This window comes from Porites lutea, chromosome 2, assembly GCF_958299795.1.
Source record: "Porites lutea chromosome 2, jaPorLute2.1, whole genome shotgun sequence".
Lineage (NCBI taxonomy): Eukaryota > Metazoa > Cnidaria > Anthozoa > Scleractinia > Poritidae > Porites > Porites lutea.
Genome location: NC_133202.1, coordinates 26143898 through 26162615, shown reverse-complemented (window position 1 = coordinate 26162615; position 18718 = coordinate 26143898). Strand labels below are relative to the sequence as shown.

Below are 18718 nucleotides of genomic sequence, written 5' to 3'. Positions count from 1 at the left end.
TAATTTCTTTTGCCCTTGTTTTTCAGCAACTTCTTATTGTACTTCGCTTGGGTTTACAGTAATATAGTACAAAAGAAATCCCAATCTAAACAACGACAGATTATGCTTAGACTAAGTCTTGCAACCTGTCACCGGTTCAATTTCTTCCCCGCTGCCCATGCATCCTCGTGAAACTGCATCACCGGTACAGAAGACTGTCCGACTATTGAGCTATATACCAAGGGATAGATCTGTAACCAAATGTTGTATATATAATCAGTTCTCTGTAGCTTTTATTCTTCACTCCATTAAAGCATATTTCTTCACATGTTCATATTTTAGAATTCTGTACTCTGGTCTACACTTAAAGGATTCATCGACATCAATTCACGTAAAAATTCGATGATCTACACTCAATCCACACACTCGATCAGCTCCACGACTCCGAACGACTACACAGTTCTAAGACTCTTGCAAAAAGCTCAGTTTTCAGATCACGTGACGAGTTTTCCCGCCACAATGACGCAATAATTTCTAACACACTCCCCGCCTTGATTGACACAGGTCAATCAACAACGAAACGAATAAAATAACAAATGAAAGGAAAGGAGTTTACTGTTCTTTGACTTAATGTTCACTAACATGTTCCTGTTCAGCATTTCCCACGAAGGTATGTATGCCTTGTTCATAACACTACTCTTGTTGTACACATCCTTGAGAAAAATGGGACCCGCAAAGTCTACTCCTATACTTGAAAATGCGAAGTCCTCAGACAATCTGAAATCAGGTAGTTGAGGGGTAGGAGGCACTCCATAGGGGCGACCTTCAAGTTTCTTGCATACTACACACTTGCTTAATATCTTCTTAACTGTCTGTCTCCCTTTAACGACCCAGTATTTTGAACGCAGTTGAACCAGTGTCTCTGCTACTCCATTGTGCATGACTTGTTCATGGCAGTTGAGGATCATCAATCTCGTAAAGCAGTGTTCTCTAGGCAGAAGCACAGGAAATTTGGTATCATAGGGTAACGACGACAGACCTATTCTTCCTTGACATATGACTACACCTTCACTGTCCTGATAAAGTCCCAGAGTCGACTTCATTTGCTGGTACTTGTCACTGTTCAGGATACCCTTTTGAACGTGTTTAATCCACTTCTTCTCAGCTTGCTTGTACACTTGCAAGGATTCTTCTTGATCACTTGATCCTTCCCTTCTTCTTTTCAAATTCTTGACAAATAGCAACACAAGTGAAGTAACCCTTATGAGCTTCGTAAGGGAACTGTAGGATTTAGGATTGATGATACTCTCCAGATTTGCTTCTTGTTTTTCGATACACAAGTTCAATAAGCTGGAGACTATAGGTTTGGCTGATTTCAGTTCGCAGAACTCTTCCTTGGCTTGTACATTTACAGGCTGGACTGGCCAGTAGGCACTTTCCTTAGACAGGAATTCTGGACCATGTAACCACAAACTACTTTCTTTGACCGCAGTGGCCTTAATTCCTCTTGATGCAATGTCAGCCGGGTTTTCTGACGTAGGACAGTACCTCCATTGCTCAGGCGGTGCATTTCGTCTGATTTCGCTCACGCGATTCTCCACAAATTGCTTGTATTCCTTATCAGTGTTCCTAATCCACCACAAACAAATCATAGAATCCGTCCAATTGACTACGTCATCAACTCTCACAACGTTTTCTAAAGCTTGACTCACACTCTTCACCAATCTTGACGCAGTAAGGTTAGACAACAGTTCTAGACGCGGTATGGTTTGCTTGTCCAACGGAGCTACTCGGGTTTTTGACGCCACGATCTCACATTCTACTCTTATTCTACTCTCATGTAAACAACGGCTCCGTACGCTTTTTCCGACGCATCTGCAAAACAATGAAGTTGGAGCGATTTAACTTCATTCCCAGCGAGACCTTCAGCATAACACCTTTTAAAACTCACTCTTCCAGCTAGTCTTAGGTCTGACAAAGTTGAAAACCACTCTTGGTTGAGTTCGGTATCCACCAACTCGTCCCAGTCCCTTTGTGCCTTGCACAGTTTTTGAAACATAATCTTGAAGGGTAGAACAACTGGAGATATTAACCCCAAGGGATCAAAGAATCTCGTAGCAGTACTGAGAATCAGCACTGCGTGAAATAAGTAATTTAGTGGAATTTACAGGGCCACGATACTCCCATGGCACTTAGCAAATCGTATACCGACACGCGAGGTGTCATGAAACGCGGCGTTTCAGAGAGTGTCCGTGTCCCCGATACCTCTGTCGTGAAAAATCAGGACAAATCGTGGCCCGGACACGTCTTCTGCGGTGTGTCAAGAAATATACGAGCTCTGATTCTTAACGATATCAGTTAGCCAAAGCTATGTCGACTTTCGACAGTGAGGTAAAATGGCATGAAAACTGAAATTTAGGAAAAATTAAACTTTACCTAATAAAACACAACTAACTCATTTACGCAAACTTTCCAAGGTACGCCGAGGTTGGTAAAGATTTACGAACTTGGCTTAAAGGTTGAATGAAGGTAACATAAAGTTGCAACAACTTTACGCTCATTCTCTTACGCGAGATATGAAAGTTGAGTAACTGTAAGGTTGCCACGTGCACTCTGGTAGCAGGATCTGTTTTCTTTGTTGTTTTTAGCATGACCGAAGTAGTTTTCACGCCGCTAACGATGAGAATCGTTGGCTTGTTGTTTTTGGAGATCGTGTAATTCTGTTCGGGTGACTGGTATGGAAGGCAGTGTTAACTTAACATAAATGGCCTGTCACTAACTCTTGAAAAATAATACAGTGTCTTTGTCACAATCAGTTGAACGAAAACAAATTCAAAACAGAGAGAACATGCGTGATAACTATCTCCTCAGTTACGATGAACGACAGACGGCATTCTCGAAAAACTATGGCTACTTAATTTCAACGGAGTATTGACTAACTTTCTACAAATACTATATTGTTTTTTGAACTGCCTTTTTCGCTTCCCGGGTATCGCCTCTGTAAGGAGAAGAAAAAAGAAGAAAAAACCTGGGGGTTATACGTTCGAATGAGGCCTGGAAATGAAACAATACAGCAAAGCAACTGGTCAGCGGGTATTCGCTTTGCACATGCTCTTTCAGGTTCCGATTTGGCGTCCATTTTGAAAGTGTGAAATCGATCGTTTCGATCACGCCAACTTGTTTGATTTCCCTCAGAAGTTTGAGTCCATAATTATGCTTCTCGATAGCATCACAGGACGTCTGAGGATTGTAACACATTATCATCGAACGTTCAGCCGACCTTTCAACCTTCAGTTGTCGATAGATCTTAAGAGGGAACCCTTTTGATACAGGAGACGCAGTCAAGCAGACTGAGAATTTGAACACCGAAGTATACTAAGGACTGTACTACTAAAGCGCTCCAAGACTCAGGATTTTGCTGGAAAATTAGATAGCAAGAAAAGGTAAGCTGCCCTGTTTTCAAACTATTTAAATCATTTGAAGTTTTCAATGAAATCAATGTTTTATAAAGGAGCTGTGGCACGAAATTTATCAAAATTTAAACAGATGAAACCGCCACCATATTGACTGAAACATAAAAATAACTACTCACAACAGTTGAAGAAGGTATAAACAAGACAGCAAACACAAAAGGAGGCTCAGATAGACAAACTTGAAGAAGATTAAAATGGATTACAATTGCTGGTTTGCACTTGACGTCACAGCAGCCATATTGGTGGTGTGTTAGGGTTAAGAACAAAAGTTTTTCTCTCCTCCGGGAACTAAACCCTATTTTCATGTAAATTCTTCAAAAAAAAAAAACATTCTATTGTAATGACCTCCAACACACCACCAATATGACCGCCTTGTCACGTGGTTGCAAGCCAAGAATAGAGGTTTTCGAAAACTTGTTGGCCTAAAGTTCATCCTTTTTGCCTGTAACTTTTGATAAGAAATGTAATGCTTCAGGACAAATTTGTTTACATGAAACAGTGATGTTGTTATTTTCAAGTAATATTTCTTCACTAACACTAGGTTCTACTGAGAATCGCATAACTGAGTAAAATCTGGCATTCTGATTGGTTAAAGAAGCGAAGTATTTAGTGTGGAATTGCGAGTTGAAAACGAGGCTAAGCAATATTGTTTCGCATCTACATGTAGGTAACAACTATTGTCAAATTCTAAAACAACAACTGCTAAAGACGTTTTCTACAATGTCATTTTAAAATGTTTTCAAAACTATTGTCACCTTTTGAAAAGTTCAAAACAAGCAAAAGCGTTTTTATAGTGAGCCGGAGGTTCTTCCTTGTTTTGAACTGAACTACAAATTCTCGAAGAGGCATTTCGCTCGCGACAATGAGAGAAGAAGAAAATCTTGTGAACATGGCCCAGAAAATGGCAAGCCAAAGTTCAACCAAACAAAACGGAGAAGCGACAACGGAGGAAGTGCTGGGGTCGATTGTCACATATACAGGAGAAGAAATAAATACCTTCAAAGACGACATGGCCCCTCAGTGAAAACACGAAAAGGAGTACGCCGCTTGCAATATATGCAACATATAGCCTGTGAACACGCTTTCTGTTTGGATTGAAGGGCAAAAAAGTTGGGAGGAGAGGGAAGGGAAAGTGGAGAGACTTAAGACAAACCTTTGCTGATCTTCTGTCAGCAACATGAGCTGACACAGAGGCTTTTTACTGGAAGTACCATCCCACGCAGGGATGTTTTCTCCGCGGGCAGCTAATCCGACTTAATCCCATTTAATATGTCGCGCTCCTCGAAAGTGCGAAAATTTTCTTGTCGTGTATTAGATTTCAGATACATTTTCTTAATCTTCATTTCGTGCCAGAATAAATTAGTTTGCGCGCAAAGGGCTCCTAAAAAAACTCACAAGGTTTGTCCCACCTCGAGTCCACCTTCTGGAGATACGCCGGCTTGGTAGCTGGAATACATTGCCGAGGCGAAGATCTGGCATTTTTTCCTCCTCGTCGTATTTTCTTCACGACAAATTATGTTTATATTTGTAGTGAGAATGCAGCGCATATCGGTGGATTTTACTTCATGCGGCTTGCTACTTTTGAAAGAAGAGTGCCGGATTTCATCGTTTTGTTCATGTTTATTAGTGTTGGCAAATGTGAGGTAAATGAACCGACCACTGTAAGGTAAGAATTGAAGTTTTGAATTTGTTACTCGGCGAAAAATCGTGGAATTGGAATTCATGAAACTCGTGAGTATTACCTCTGTTAACTAGTGTCATGCGATGACTCCTTGCTTTTTCGATGCGTAACACGGATACAAGCGATAAATTTCTTTCGCAAAGTGAAGTATAATAACGAGACCATTTGACGAATATTTCTCGTTATATGCTTTATTCATATTTGCTTGGCTTATTCAGACTACATGCCAGGAGTTTGATGACAATGTTTGTGTGCTATAATTATGCTGATAAGTTTTTGCACCTTTATATTGAAACTCATGTAAGCCAAACGTTTATCACCTCTAGCAAAACACTCTTCTATCATGGAGGAACTTTTAACGTCTTTCGGGGCTCTAATATGGTGTCAAATTTTTAGGGGAAACAAAGCTTGATTTTTGGCCAAACAGACTATAGCTTTTTTGTCTTTGAAGAGAGTGCGAGGCAAACATCCATGATCACAGTGTAAGCCAGTGATTCTTTAGGTAGAGCTAACAAACATAGGCTGCACTTTAGGTGGCACACCCATGGGTGCAGTGTAACCCAGTGATTCTTTAGGTAGAGCCAACAAACATAGGCTGCACTTTAGGTGGCACACCCATGGGTGCAGTGTAACCCAGTGATTCTTTAGGTAGAGCTAACAAACATAGGCTGCACTTTAGGTGGCACACCCATGGGTGCAGTGTAACCCAGTGATTCTTTAGGTAGAGCTAACAAACATAGGCTACACTTTAGGTGGCACACCCATGGGTGCAGTGTAACCCAGTGATTCTTTAGGTAGAGCTAACAAACATAGGCTGCACTTTAGGTGGCACACCCATGGGTGCAGTGTAACCCAGTGATTCTTTAGGCAGAGCTTACAAACATAGACTATACAGGTGTACATCAGATGGTAACAAGTTTTCCAGTTAAAACTTTGTCATAAAGTGCTATACCATGGCACTTCGACTATTTCATTATTGCGCTTGTTTTGACGCATAATTGATAGTCAGGAGAAGTCGTATTGTCTAAAACCGTAGCAAAAGACAAATTTACACACATCACAGCGTTAAGGTAAGGTAATACACCGTATTTCCTTCAGGTACATTTACATTTTCTGTTAGGTTATAAGCGATTAAATCACATGCACCGACGAACAAAACGCGAAGCCTTCAGATATTCTAGAAACGTGTTATTTACAGTGCTGTGCATTATTATTGCTTAACTAGCTAACTACATGCTGATGGAAATAAGTTTCGGCCGCTTTAAATTTTGAAACATTTCACTGGTACTGTATGGTCATAATTGGAGCAGAAAGTTAGCATGCAAGCAAGGCGATTCTGCTGTGGTTTCTCTATTGTGGAAGATATTACGGCAATGAGGCTCCCAAGGTCCGTTCTGGAAATCACAACTACCTGTAGGATGAAATGTATTTTGCGTGCAGACGTCTCCTTTTCCAGGTTAGGTTAAATAAACCGTACCAACGGTTTGTTTAACAAAGCTCCCTCGAGACGGTTTCTTGGTGATTTAATTAATTTTTCCGATCTATTTTTTTTTCATCTCTATTTTCGCAGCTTTTGCGATACAAACTAAATTCATGCTTAGTTGTGACGGCTTTGGAAGAAACTGAATATATTGCGCTTCGCGATTTCGCAAAATCGCTGCGGGAATAAAAAAATATTTTCTTCCAAAAAAGCGTTTTCACGCTTCTTTCTCTAGTCAATTATCTCATTTGTCTCGTTTTCTAAAGGTCCTTGAGAACAAAATAAGACAATATTTTATTACCTACAACCTAAAAACTTGATTTTTGACCAGATTGAAACAAAAATGATCTCTGAAATGGAAGAAGAAAAGCCTTTGGCCTGCCGACGCAATCGTGTCTGTTTTGCTTTCATATGATGACATTTTCGTTTCAGAAAAGTGTTGGGAAAAACACCTCGCGCTGATCATACGTGACAAAATCCGTCGCGCCTAAGCTAATTAAGAAAAGTCTCCTCGAAAGCTCCATACAATTCCTTATAACAAAATTGTAAGGAATTGTATGGAGCTCTCCGGGATACTTACAGTGCAAGCCCTGTGTGTCTTCTCATGATTGTCATTAATGTCATTAATTTTTGTGGCTAAATAAGCTTATCAGTGATGTGCCAGAAGAAGCCATGTTAAAGATCTAAAGACCTGTCAGTGTTCTCGCCACTAGGAGCTTGCATCAGAATCTGATGCACAGTGGGTGCCGCAAAATAGCAGCCTCATAGGTTTCTCTACTTGCTCTTCCCCTTTTTAACTTTCCCCAAACAGAGAGCCTGTACTGTTCACAGGCTATGCAATGTAATACATGTATTATAGCAACATAGAGCTGAAACAATCGCCAAAGAGTTAAATTATTGAGAAGTGTTTTGCTGCAAACCTAAGGAAAGTTAAGGCTGCTTTAATGTAAAGAGCTTTCAGCAATGGATGTAATTTGTTTATTGGGCTCATTTGAATTTCGACTTTCAATTAAGGTGTTTACTGATTCCAATAAACAAAGTGAAACTAAATGTTATCACTGAATTGTGAATATGTACACAATGTAAGCTCATATTATAAAGCTCTCTTGAATAGATTTAATTCTGATAAATCTGGCACTTTCTCAAGTAATTGTTATCTCACAACTACTATTATAATAGTATTCTCTTCACCCGGAAAAATAAAGGTATCTATAAAGTTGATCAATTCGATCGATAGTTCAGCACGCATTGTTGTTGGTTAAGAATTTACATTTACACAGTAATGCAGGTAGTGTGCCTTCGATTTTGCAAGGACAAATACGATATGTGAGAAAAACAAAGAGGCATGAGATATATTTTTTTCAGTTATTGAATATTATTCTCTATACTGGTTCACTTTTCACCTCTGAACTACCACACAAGGTGACTGCTTTGCAAGTTGTGAAAGTGTTTTTCAGTCCGTATAGTGTAAGATCCCCACGAAAATTTATGGTTTGAATTTTAAATTCAACATTAGCTTTTAAACCCAACTCTTCTATTTGACCTTGCTCGCTGTGTATTTTCAACTCGCTTCATCAAATTACTGTTACATAGTAGAACTATACAATTTTCAACTCAACGCTGTGAATAAAACTATACATACACGGGACACATTTTCCTACATTGCTACTTTTTATAAGCTTGAATGCCTGAGCCAATACTTGGTGCATTTTTCCACTTACGGCGTCACATTTCAAACTCAACCATGTATATTTTCAACAAAACTTATGATTTTTTGTGTACACTACAGTGATCATTGATCAAGACCAGGGAGACCAGGTGATATTTGGAATAATCAAGGTCTCAGTAAGTGTTATCAGCCTCGGCCTTCGGCTCAGCTGATATCATTTAGTCAAACCTCTCCCTTGATTATTTCTGGCTATCACAAAACCTCATCCCACGCCATTTATTGTTTAATATTAACAAAGTGAAGTAAGACTGTGGTGGCACAGCCCCTGTACATTAATTTGTAAATACTCAGTATCTTACATTTCAGTGGGTAATTAAGCAATAGTGACAAGTGAACTTCATTGATTCCTGATTTTCCTTTCAATACTAGGCAAACATCTTAGGAGCACTATACAATATTGTGCAGGTAAGTGACACTGGGGTTGAGGGGTTTGTACCAGAAAATAGAAGAAAAGTCAATGTTACTGAGAATTTGTAATTACATGTAACAACAAATGCTGAAAAGAAAATAGAATACCTTATTATTTATTTGATAAAGTGCTCAACCTCAAGTAACTGCCCACCTCCAATAACCCTCCACCTTATAGGTAGAAAAAAAATGAATTATCTCCTAACCTCGAATAAGTGCCTACCCCATACCAGCTAGATTGAAAAAGACTAAGTTCTACTAAATTAAGAGACCAAGTTTTCTTAGTACAGTATTTTAAAGAAACTTTCAATGAACAGTTGAAAATCTGCTTTGGAACTCAAACAAAATTACTCTATCTCCAACAAAATTACTTTTGATGAAAACTGTGAGAATTCATTAAACACCCAGCCCAAATACACGCATTAAAGTGACCAACTTGAATAATAGCCCACTCTCAAGGTGCAAAACTTTAGTGAGCACCCAGGCAAGGCACTTAATCAAATAAATATGGTATTTTGTTATGGGACCTCTTCATTGTAGCGGTACATGCAGTCACGTTTTCCAGTAGGTGTAGTGCTTGATTTATAAACACACAAGCTGTTTTATAAAAACTGCATTGACAAAATAGATTTGCAATTATTGAGAATCTATTTTATACCAATACAGCATTACATTTCATTTCACCCTTCATTAATTTGGCTTTGCTTTTTCAAAAACACTGTATCTCAGCTCCAGGTTTTGTCCAAATTACCGTTAGTTAAAATTTTTTGTGCATTTAAGATAGACAATATTATTATTTTTGAACCACTGTGCAAATTAACCTTTTAAAAAAATAATGTATGAAATAGCTGTACGTATGATCTGGAGATAGTTTATCTACAGTGTATATGTAAACTGCTTTTAATAGACCTTTTTACCAATACAGCAGCCATATTGAATTAATTCGATTAAGGAGTATTATAGGATGCCCAGGGGGGCATGAGCACATTAATTTTTTTTAGTTTGTATTTTGGAGTGCTTTTCGGGACATTTTTTCGTAAAGTTTTTTTAGAATAAGATTGTAATGGGAAAAAAGATCCTTGTGCCCTGATTGGATGTAATAATGATCGCCTTTTTCTAGTTCAGCATTAGAAATATGGTCTTTCACTGTATATTTCTCGGGAAAAAGGTGATCATGATTACATCCAAACATGGCACAAGGATCTTTTTTCCCATTAGAATCTTATTCTAAGAAAACTTTAAGAAAAAAATGTCCCGAAAAGCGCTCCAAAATACAAGCGAAATGTGCTCATGTCCCCTGGGCATCTTATAATACTCCTTAAATTGAATTAATTCAATATGGCCACCGTATCGGTAAAAAGGTCTATTAGTACCCTTATTTTGTTCGGCTGTTGATAATAATAATGTTATTGAGGACAATCACCTGTTATTTTTCCTTCAATTCCCAATTTATTTTTGTGCATGCCTCACAGCAGGTATGTCAATGCCAGAAATTTCAAACCCATTGAATTTATTGGGTGGCAACAAGCTACCTTAAACTTCAAGAACACTTTGGAGGATTCTTGCTGATCTCAGCAAGACTGTTCTTTGAAGTGGAGTGCCAACTCAATCCCAGAATTATTTATGTTTTTTCAGTTAAACCTCCAGTTTCTTCAGAATAGTACCCAGTGCTCCAAAACAAAAGGGGCAACTTTTACACCTTCATCTTTCACAAGTAGTATCTTCATGCCAGATGAAGATACTAAGTCTTGTTGACTATACTTGTTGTTGATCTCTTGTTCGATGTCCACCCTTTTGTCACAAGGACATGCAATATCAGTGATGAGGCAATTTTTGTTCTGTTGGTCCACACACACAATGTCAAGGCGATTGTGATCCAGTTTCCTTTCTGTTTATATTATATACAGAAATCCGAAAGAAATTTGAAAGTCTTATTATCCTTAACATCACAATATTATTATCATTATTATTGTTGTTGTTGATGATGTTATTATAAGCATGGGTAGTAAAGAGGTTCATACACATGTACAAAAATAAACTACCTTAACCACTATTTTGGGCTCTAATTTGTGGTTATTGCTCACTTTTTTCAATGACTGTGCTTTGCAGATTTTAGTAAAACAGATGAAGGTGCGAACAGATGGTTAAGCAGACCCTGCAGCAGCTAGATGCCAGCTCCTTGGTTAATTCTTCCAAACCCCAGAGTTTAAGGAGATCCACCTACAAGCCAACCACCCTTTAGTTCACATGCATGGCCATTGTCGTTGATTAGCAGTGGAGCTAGTTGTCACACCAGTACATCCTCCTCCACTGCAGCCTCCCTCCCCACATTCTCCTTTACTTTAAGGAGTGGCAGTGATGATGAACATAGGATGGAGAATGGATGGATTACTCTCTAGTTGTTGCCATTGTTTGATTAAATTTAGTATCTTCACTTTGAATTCTGTTTTAATTTTTACAAAACTTTTTTTTAGAAAAAATTGAAATGTTTTGAAATCACTCATTCTGAATATTCCAATCAACCTTGCAACTGTACCTTGTATATTTCTTGAATGAATTGTCAACATGTCCGAACACTTTTTAGAGTTAGGTTTATCAACTGACACAACTTTGCACGTTTTCCTGTTAGAATTATCAAACTTTGTTCCTGTATTTGAACTTTAAAATAAATGATGTTACGCGATTTAAAACCTGTGTTTTTCCCTCACGCGTTGGGCAATTAGTTAAAGTGAATAAGACTGGGGCGGTGATAAAAATGGTAGAATGGTCGGAACTGTTAAAAATCATTTTCAGTATAATACTGCAACCCCACAAATAAGTCCCTGAAATGCAATGAAGTTCAATGCTGACCAGGAAACATATCGTCAGGTATCAATGGAGTGAAAAGGCGGTATCACTTTTTTCCATATCAGGCATGGAAATTGAAAGTATCGTCGAATTTAGTACAATAAACGTGTTGCAATTTTCGCGTATCAGGGAGTTTTGCCACGATTTCAACATCGGTAATTTCATCATGAACCGTGGAATTCCAGTGGTTTTTGAGTCCCTGGTATTTCACGTACCATGGAATTTCGGGGAAGAGAAAACACTCGAAACTTCACGTATCGTGGAATATCATCGCATTCTACGGAATAGAATCTTCACGTGTCGTGAACGTTTGGAGTATAAATTAGGATAACACAATCCGTAGAGCGGAATTTTAGTGAAAATGAAAGGCAAATATTGTAGAGTTCATCAACGGCACTCCATGATTCTCGGCAAATCTAGAAAAATAAGGACGTTTACAGGTCTTGACACGCCGCGTTTCAATGACGTGTCCGGATATCGGATATTCCATGCCGCGGAAAAAGTTCGATTCAGGAAAAATACGGGTCCTGATACTCAATGTATACGCTGCGTGTCCGGAACCCGATACCTCTCCATACTCCCGTTTTTCTCAAGAATACGGGTTCGTATCGACTAATATCGGGACCATGACACAACTCATTTCACACAGTGCAGTCTCCTTGTAGCTGGCTGAACGTCCACACCCTCCAATATCTTAGGCAAGTCATAGATCAGTTCATCTTGGTTAGGGTTCCAAAGCATTCCCAAGACCTTCTGCTCTTTCTCAGTACCTTGCTTAAAAACTGACTTTGAGAAGCTCTCATCTTCCTCTTGAACACATTCTTTACTGTTAACAGCAAAGTCTCCACTGAAGGCTGAATCTTGTTTCAGTGATTGCAAAAGACTTGCTGAGTTGCTGTTCCACTTTCTCATATTGAACCCTCCTGATTTGAGACAGAGTTTTATCTCCTTTGACAAAGAAAAGGCATTGTTCACATCCTTGGCCCCAGAAACGAAGTCATCTACATACAAAGACTTCAAAAGCTCAAGTGCAAGAGCATTGTCATTCAGCATACATGTATTAACATGGTGTCTGATAGTAGCAGTGAGAATGAAGGGGCTAGCATTCACTCCAAATACAACTTTTGTAAAGCGAAGTAACTTAATCTCAGGTGATTCCTTATTGACATCATCTACCCATAGAAAGCGTAAAAAGTCTCTGTGTTCTGGATCAATCTCAATATTCAAAAATGCTTTCTCAATATCAGCAGTTACAGCAACTTCATGAACTCTAAATCTCAGCAAAATGTCCAGTAGAAGAGGATTTAATAAAGGTCCGACATGCAGACAGTCATTTAAGCTTGGTCCAAACACCTTGGATGAGGCATCGTATACAACTCTAACTTTTGTTGTATCTCTGTCAAGTCTCACAACTCCCCTGTGTGGGAGATAGTGCACATTTCCAGGTTCTAGGACTTGATCTTGCCGCACTTCTTCAACTACTCCACTTTCTAATTGCTCCTTAATTACTTGATCATAATTATTGTTCCAGTATTTCTGGTTGGGTCTTAAGCTTCTTAATCACAGTTGCCAACCTTCGTGATGCATTTGTATAATTATCTGACAGCATAGGGTGATTATCCTTGAATGGTAGCTTGACTTGGTATCTTTCACCAGTGAATTTTATCTCATTAGAAAACTTGTCATGAACTGAAGTTTCAGTGTCCCTTATGCCTAAGGTTTCCAAGTCCCAAAATTTCTGCAAATCATCTTGCACATGGCTGATGTCAGCTGACTCAATTTTCAACACATGTGTAGCACTTAGGTTAACTGTGCATGACTCTGTCAATGCTGCAACTGCAGCTGGTGCTGACAGTACCCATCCCAACTTGGTCTCAAGAGCTACAGGTCCAGAAGGATCTCCCCTGATTATTCCTCCAGTAAAGAAAGACCAGTAGTGATCTGCTCCTATTAGTAAGTCAACACTAACTGTTCCATTTACAGCTCCACATGCAAGCTGTAGCCCTTGAAGGTATGGATAGCATTCTACTGCGCTTCGAATTTCTTGGTTCGATACTGGACTGCATATTACTGGTACAACGTAAGCAGAGACGTACACACTCATTGCATCTATTGTTCTGATGCACAATTGCACAATGTCACATTCCTTTACAGATGCTGAATTGTCACCAAATGTTTTGATTAGCAAGGTTTCCTTACCAACAGTAGGTAATTTTAACTGCTCACGTGTCTTGCAGGTTATATAAGATCTCTGGCTACAAGAGTCAAAAATGACTTGAGTAAACATTCCAGTTTCTTGATTATCTGGTCTAGAAACAAAGGCTTGCGCAGTCTGCAACAGTATAGAGTTATTATTGCTGCCAACATGCATTGCTGATGTTCCAACATCTCTGGATCTCTCCTGGGAAGTTTCAGATCTACTAAGTGATGCTAATTCAGCTCCTGAATTACTAGGTTGGACAGGCTTCTTAGGGTTTTCACAGATAGTCACATGATGTCTAGCTCCACAATTAAAACATTTGGCCTTTGACTGACAACCTGGTGTAATATGCCCTGCTTTCAAGCAAACAAAACACCTGCCACTTCGTCTAAGTATAGTTCTTCTAGCCTTTGGTTCAGTAATGGTACTACAGGTGATGGACTTGTGATTTTTCTTGCAAAAGACACATTGCAGAGTACACTCTTCACTGCCCGCATAAAGTGCAGATGAGGAAAGAGGCTGTTCGAATCTTCCCTTATGCTGGTCAAATCTAGGGTTAGAATTGGTTGGACTACTTGTTTTCACTACATTACACCTTTCTCTTGCCTCCAACTCAGATTTCAGTGCATTTAACAGGACATCAAGGTCCCAAGTTTCTTTACTGCCAAACTTGCGACTGATAATTAATCTCAACTCAGAAGGAATTTTCTCCATTACAACTGGAGCTAATAAATTTCCAAAGGACTCTGATTCGACGCCTAGTGCCTTCAAACTTCGAATGTTTATCTCAATCTTGTCATACAAATCACGGAGTTTCTTCGTTTCATGCACTGAACTGACTATTGGCAATTTCAACAGAGCGTCCATGTGGTTAGAAATCAACAGCTGTGGTTTACCAAATCTATTTCTAAGAATATCAATGGCAGATTCGTAATTATCTTCGGTGAGAGGCAACCCAGTAATTGCAGATTCGGCTGCGCCTGTCACACAACTATTCAAATAGGTGAATTTTTGGATTCTTGAAATGTCAGTGTTTCTGTTAACCACAGATTCGAAAGTGTCCCAGAAACTCTGCCATTCCTCGAAGTTGCCTGAAAATGACTTTAGTTCTAATTTAGGTAGCTTCACTTTCGCGCCCTCATTGCTTTTGACATTGTTATTAATTTGACTGAAGCTTGGTGAAGTTCCCACGTGTGCGCTATTTTTAGCATCCTCTAAACTCAAGTCAATTCTAGCCAAAATACGGTAAACTTTTGCACAAAACTCACCACAATCCTCGACTTCTTTCTCAATGTCTCTCCCCTTACTGTTTTCCAGAATTGTTTCGTCCAGCTTTTAGATAGTTTCGAGCCTTTCATTGAGGGTGAATTTCAGTCCCATAAGTTTTTCCCTTGATGAATCTTCCACGTGATCGGCAGTTTGCTCGACTAAAATCCTCGTCGCACCTTCCATCGTTTTCTCCACAAAAGCTCTGTGGGCATTTCTAATTCTCTTTACTTTTTCGTTGTCCATTCTTTTCTTCTTGTACTGTACTCCTGTTCTTGACGATTAATTGATTAAACTTGTTTCGCCGATTCGGCGACTAAGGACCATATAACCAAATGTTGTATATATAATCAGTTCTCTGTAGCTTTTATTCTTCACTCCATTAAAGCATATTTCTTCACATGTTCATATTTAAGAATTCTGTACTCTGGTCTACACTTAAAGGATTCATCGACATCAATTCACGTAAAAATTCGATGATCTACACTCAATCCACACACTCGATCAGCTCCACGACTCCGAACGACTACACAGTTCTAAGACTCTTGCAAAAAGCTCAGTTTTCAGATCACGTGACGAGTTTTCCCGCCACAATGACGCAATAATTTCTAACAAGATCTTACACGTAATAAAATTTTAATAAATGTAATAAATGATGTTGTGGCTGATAGATTTTCGACCTTGGAACAAAACCATGATTTGCACATGCAGAGGAACTCAGTTCCTAAAAAACACAAAACGCTAATTTCTCTTGTTAAGCCAAAAGAACCAATCAAAATGCTCGACGTCTTTTAGACGTGACATGTAATGATTGGGGGATCGGATTTCGTTGAAACTTGTTTTAAAAACATGAAAAGTTAAGTAATTATTGCAAGAGCGGAAATAAATTAACCGGTAACGATAATCATTGCTATCATTTGACTTTCGCAATCGTAAAACGAAGGTAAGTTAATTTCAAAAGACGCTGTAACAGTCATAGATGCACTTTTTAAACCGTTCCTTTTTCCAAGGCATATCTTAAGTATAAAGTATATTATTAATCATTCACAATATTTCTAAGTTCTGAACAAGACTACCTCCTGTTAGACTTTTACTTCAAACCTCTGGCCTATTTCTCGGTATGGTTTCAAAAACAGATGTTCGTTTGTCCTTGCGGATACTCCTTAGAAAGAAGATGAGATTCATCGAGCGATATGTTTAGCGCATTCTTGTATTTCTGCCGTTCAGATTTAGTCAGAAATATGCTATTTTCTTTATGGATAGCCGTGAACGCCAATTTTTTTAGTTCACTCGTGAATATACAGCTTGGTGGCTTGGCGGCTTGGCGATGGTCTAGCCCTAGCAGCCTTTTTTCCAATATACCAAATATGGTAAGCGCCAGTTGGTTATGAAGAATTTAAGGGGGGGGATTAGAGCCTTCAGCCTCGGTGGATAACGTCCTCCTCGATCTGTATAATTCTTCAGATCCTACCCAGCCACATTCAGTAATTGCTAAGTGTTATTCATGTTCATTGTGTTTTCGTTTGACCTACTCAAGATATTTCATATCATGATCAAACTTCAGTTCTAGTGTACACGTTAGAGGACCTTAATGATGCGATCACGAGTTAAAGTGACCACCATATTGTTTGTACTGATTTTTTCGCTCACGGCTGGTTTCTGCTCTGCTAAGGACAAAAAACCACCAGACACCAAGGTAACTATATATCAGATATTGCCACTACACATTTTTTTTATTACAGTTAAATAACGTTAGTTTATAGAGAAAGCTAGGAATGACGTATTATATGTTAATTTAACTAAATCAGTACTACTAAATTCAAACAAAAAAAATTAAGATAGTATGTACAACCTCGATCACTATTAAGTAGAGAGAGAACATTTTCACGTTTTAAACAATCAAAATTAACATTTTTACAAAAACAGCTTCTTTACTAAAAAATAGATTTCTTTTTACAAAATCACAATTGGCGATTACATTAAAATAAACCCCAATTAAAACTTGGAAAATTAAGAAACTACTTCCTGGCTTGGATTGAAACGCTAGATGACAGGTAAAATTGTGAAGAGCTACTACAGTAGCAGTTTGTCATTGACTTTTTCTATTTTTGGCAGCCTGTTCAATCTTGTCCATCTTGTAATCATGGTGGACAAACCGGGATGTGGACATACATGACATGTATCCCAGGAGCCCCTGGGGAACCTGGTCGAGATGGAGCCAAAGGAGACCTGGGCAGCCCGGGGAAAATTGGGACCCAGGGACCACGTGGTGCTGATGGAAAGAAAGGAGCAAAGGGAGAACCTGGGATCCAAGGTTCCGCCGGACAAAAAGGACAGCGAGGGGACAAAGGTGAAAGTGGAACGCCACGACTGGCTTCATACATGAACTGGAAGGAATGCGCTTGGAAAAAGGAATACGGCACAGACTCAGGACTGATATATGTAAGTGCGGATCGTCACTTTGTTAACCGAGTTAAATAATATCCTATTAGCTCAAAGCAAGTAATTTTCACTAAAACGATCGATTGCCAAAATGCTTTGATCAGCGGTCAGCGAAGATGATGGCCGCGTCTTTTGAAGCTACGTAGTTTTGTGTTAAAGTGGGGCCATTATTAGTTTGATTATACTGTGTCTTTCTCTGTTCTTAATTTCTTTGCTAACCTTATGTAAATGCAATTTTTTTGTCAAAACACCTTGTATTATTAAATTAGTAGAAATATATACAACTGATGTAATATCTTTTATGGAATGGAGTAAATAAAAATACCATGCAATACGGATGCTGTTTCTTTCTATCTCTTTTAGAATTGTGACTTTGTGAAGAAATACCCGGACACCTCCCTCCATGTCTACTATGCTGGTAATATCGGGATTTACAACTGTAACGGCTCCTGTAGTCGCTGGTATTTCACCTTCAATGGAGCCGAGTGCAGCTCTCCTGCAACAATTGACGGTGCATTCTACATGGAAACAGTCAGAAACCGCAATGTTCACCGTCACCGTCACATTGAAGGTCACTGCAATAACATTCAGAAAGGAAAGGTGCGAGTGGGATTCTCGGTTGGAAAGTGCGTCACAGGACGTAAGCTTGCTGACGCGTACACTGGTTGGCATTCAATGAATCGTATCTTCATTGAAGAAGTACCAAAAGCTCAGCAGTAAGCTCGAGTCATGTGATCATCCGGACTTTGAAATTTACTATCAAATCTGTATTAGTACTGTAAAGAATTAAGAAGTCAAGAAGCATTGACACCTATTTGTTAGATGCGCCAAAGAGCTATTGACAAACAATCATTAATTAAAGAATAAGGGCAGTGACATACTTCGTCATCATTAGTAGTTTTGTCGCGCCAGTAGGCGCATAAGGCCTCCACGCTGTCTGACCAAAAATTTACCTCAAGGAAGTTCTCGGCAAACCCGAGTCACTCTCTGAACCTTGCCGATAAGTTAAACATGTTCAAAATCAACCCATATGTCGGTCGTCGAGGAAATATAGTCCCCGTGGGTGGGCAGGGGGGAAGGGAAAAGAGAATTTGTCATCCACCCTGCACCATCACCCCGCCAGTCAAAGGAAACTTAACATAATTACTCGCATTTTTCTCTCGCCGTGAGCGGGACCTTTGCCAGAAAAGAAACCATTGACCATTGCCTTCAA

The 18718-nt window shown here is 39.1% G+C and overlaps 3 protein-coding genes and 1 long non-coding RNA gene across 4 annotated transcripts; 2 read left to right on the top strand and 2 right to left on the bottom strand.

The window, feature by feature from the left end:
* Positions 1-548: 548 nt before the first annotated feature.
* LOC140925922 (uncharacterized) lies at positions 549-3118 on the bottom strand. Its single transcript, XM_073375752.1, has 2 exons — positions 3021-3118; positions 549-1854 (listed from the first exon to the last, which is right to left on the bottom strand). The coding sequence occupies exons 1-2, from the start codon at positions 3116-3118 to the stop codon at positions 549-551; spliced, it is 1404 nt and encodes a 467-aa protein (XP_073231853.1).
* Positions 3119-3294: 176 nt separating this feature from the next.
* On the top strand, positions 3295-11308 carry LOC140928143 (uncharacterized). The gene is made up of 3 exons (XR_012164617.1): positions 3295-3422; positions 8712-8747; positions 10860-11308. It is a non-coding gene; the product is annotated as an uncharacterized lncRNA (long non-coding RNA).
* A 925-nt stretch (positions 11309-12233) lies between these two features.
* On the bottom strand, positions 12234-15278 carry LOC140925921 (uncharacterized). Its single transcript, XM_073375751.1, has 3 exons — positions 15243-15278; positions 13172-15129; positions 12234-13014 (listed from the first exon to the last, which is right to left on the bottom strand). Exons 1-3 carry the CDS (start codon positions 15276-15278, stop codon positions 12234-12236), a joined length of 2775 nt encoding a protein of 924 aa, XP_073231852.1.
* A 1347-nt stretch (positions 15279-16625) lies between these two features.
* Positions 16626-18282, top strand: LOC140928138 (collagen triple helix repeat-containing protein 1-like). The gene is made up of 3 exons (XM_073377849.1): positions 16626-16759; positions 17179-17505; positions 17869-18282. The coding sequence occupies exons 1-3, from the start codon at positions 16655-16657 to the stop codon at positions 18223-18225; spliced, it is 789 nt and encodes a 262-aa protein (XP_073233950.1). The 5' UTR covers positions 16626-16654; the 3' UTR covers positions 18226-18282.
* Positions 18283-18718: the final 436 nt, after the last annotated feature.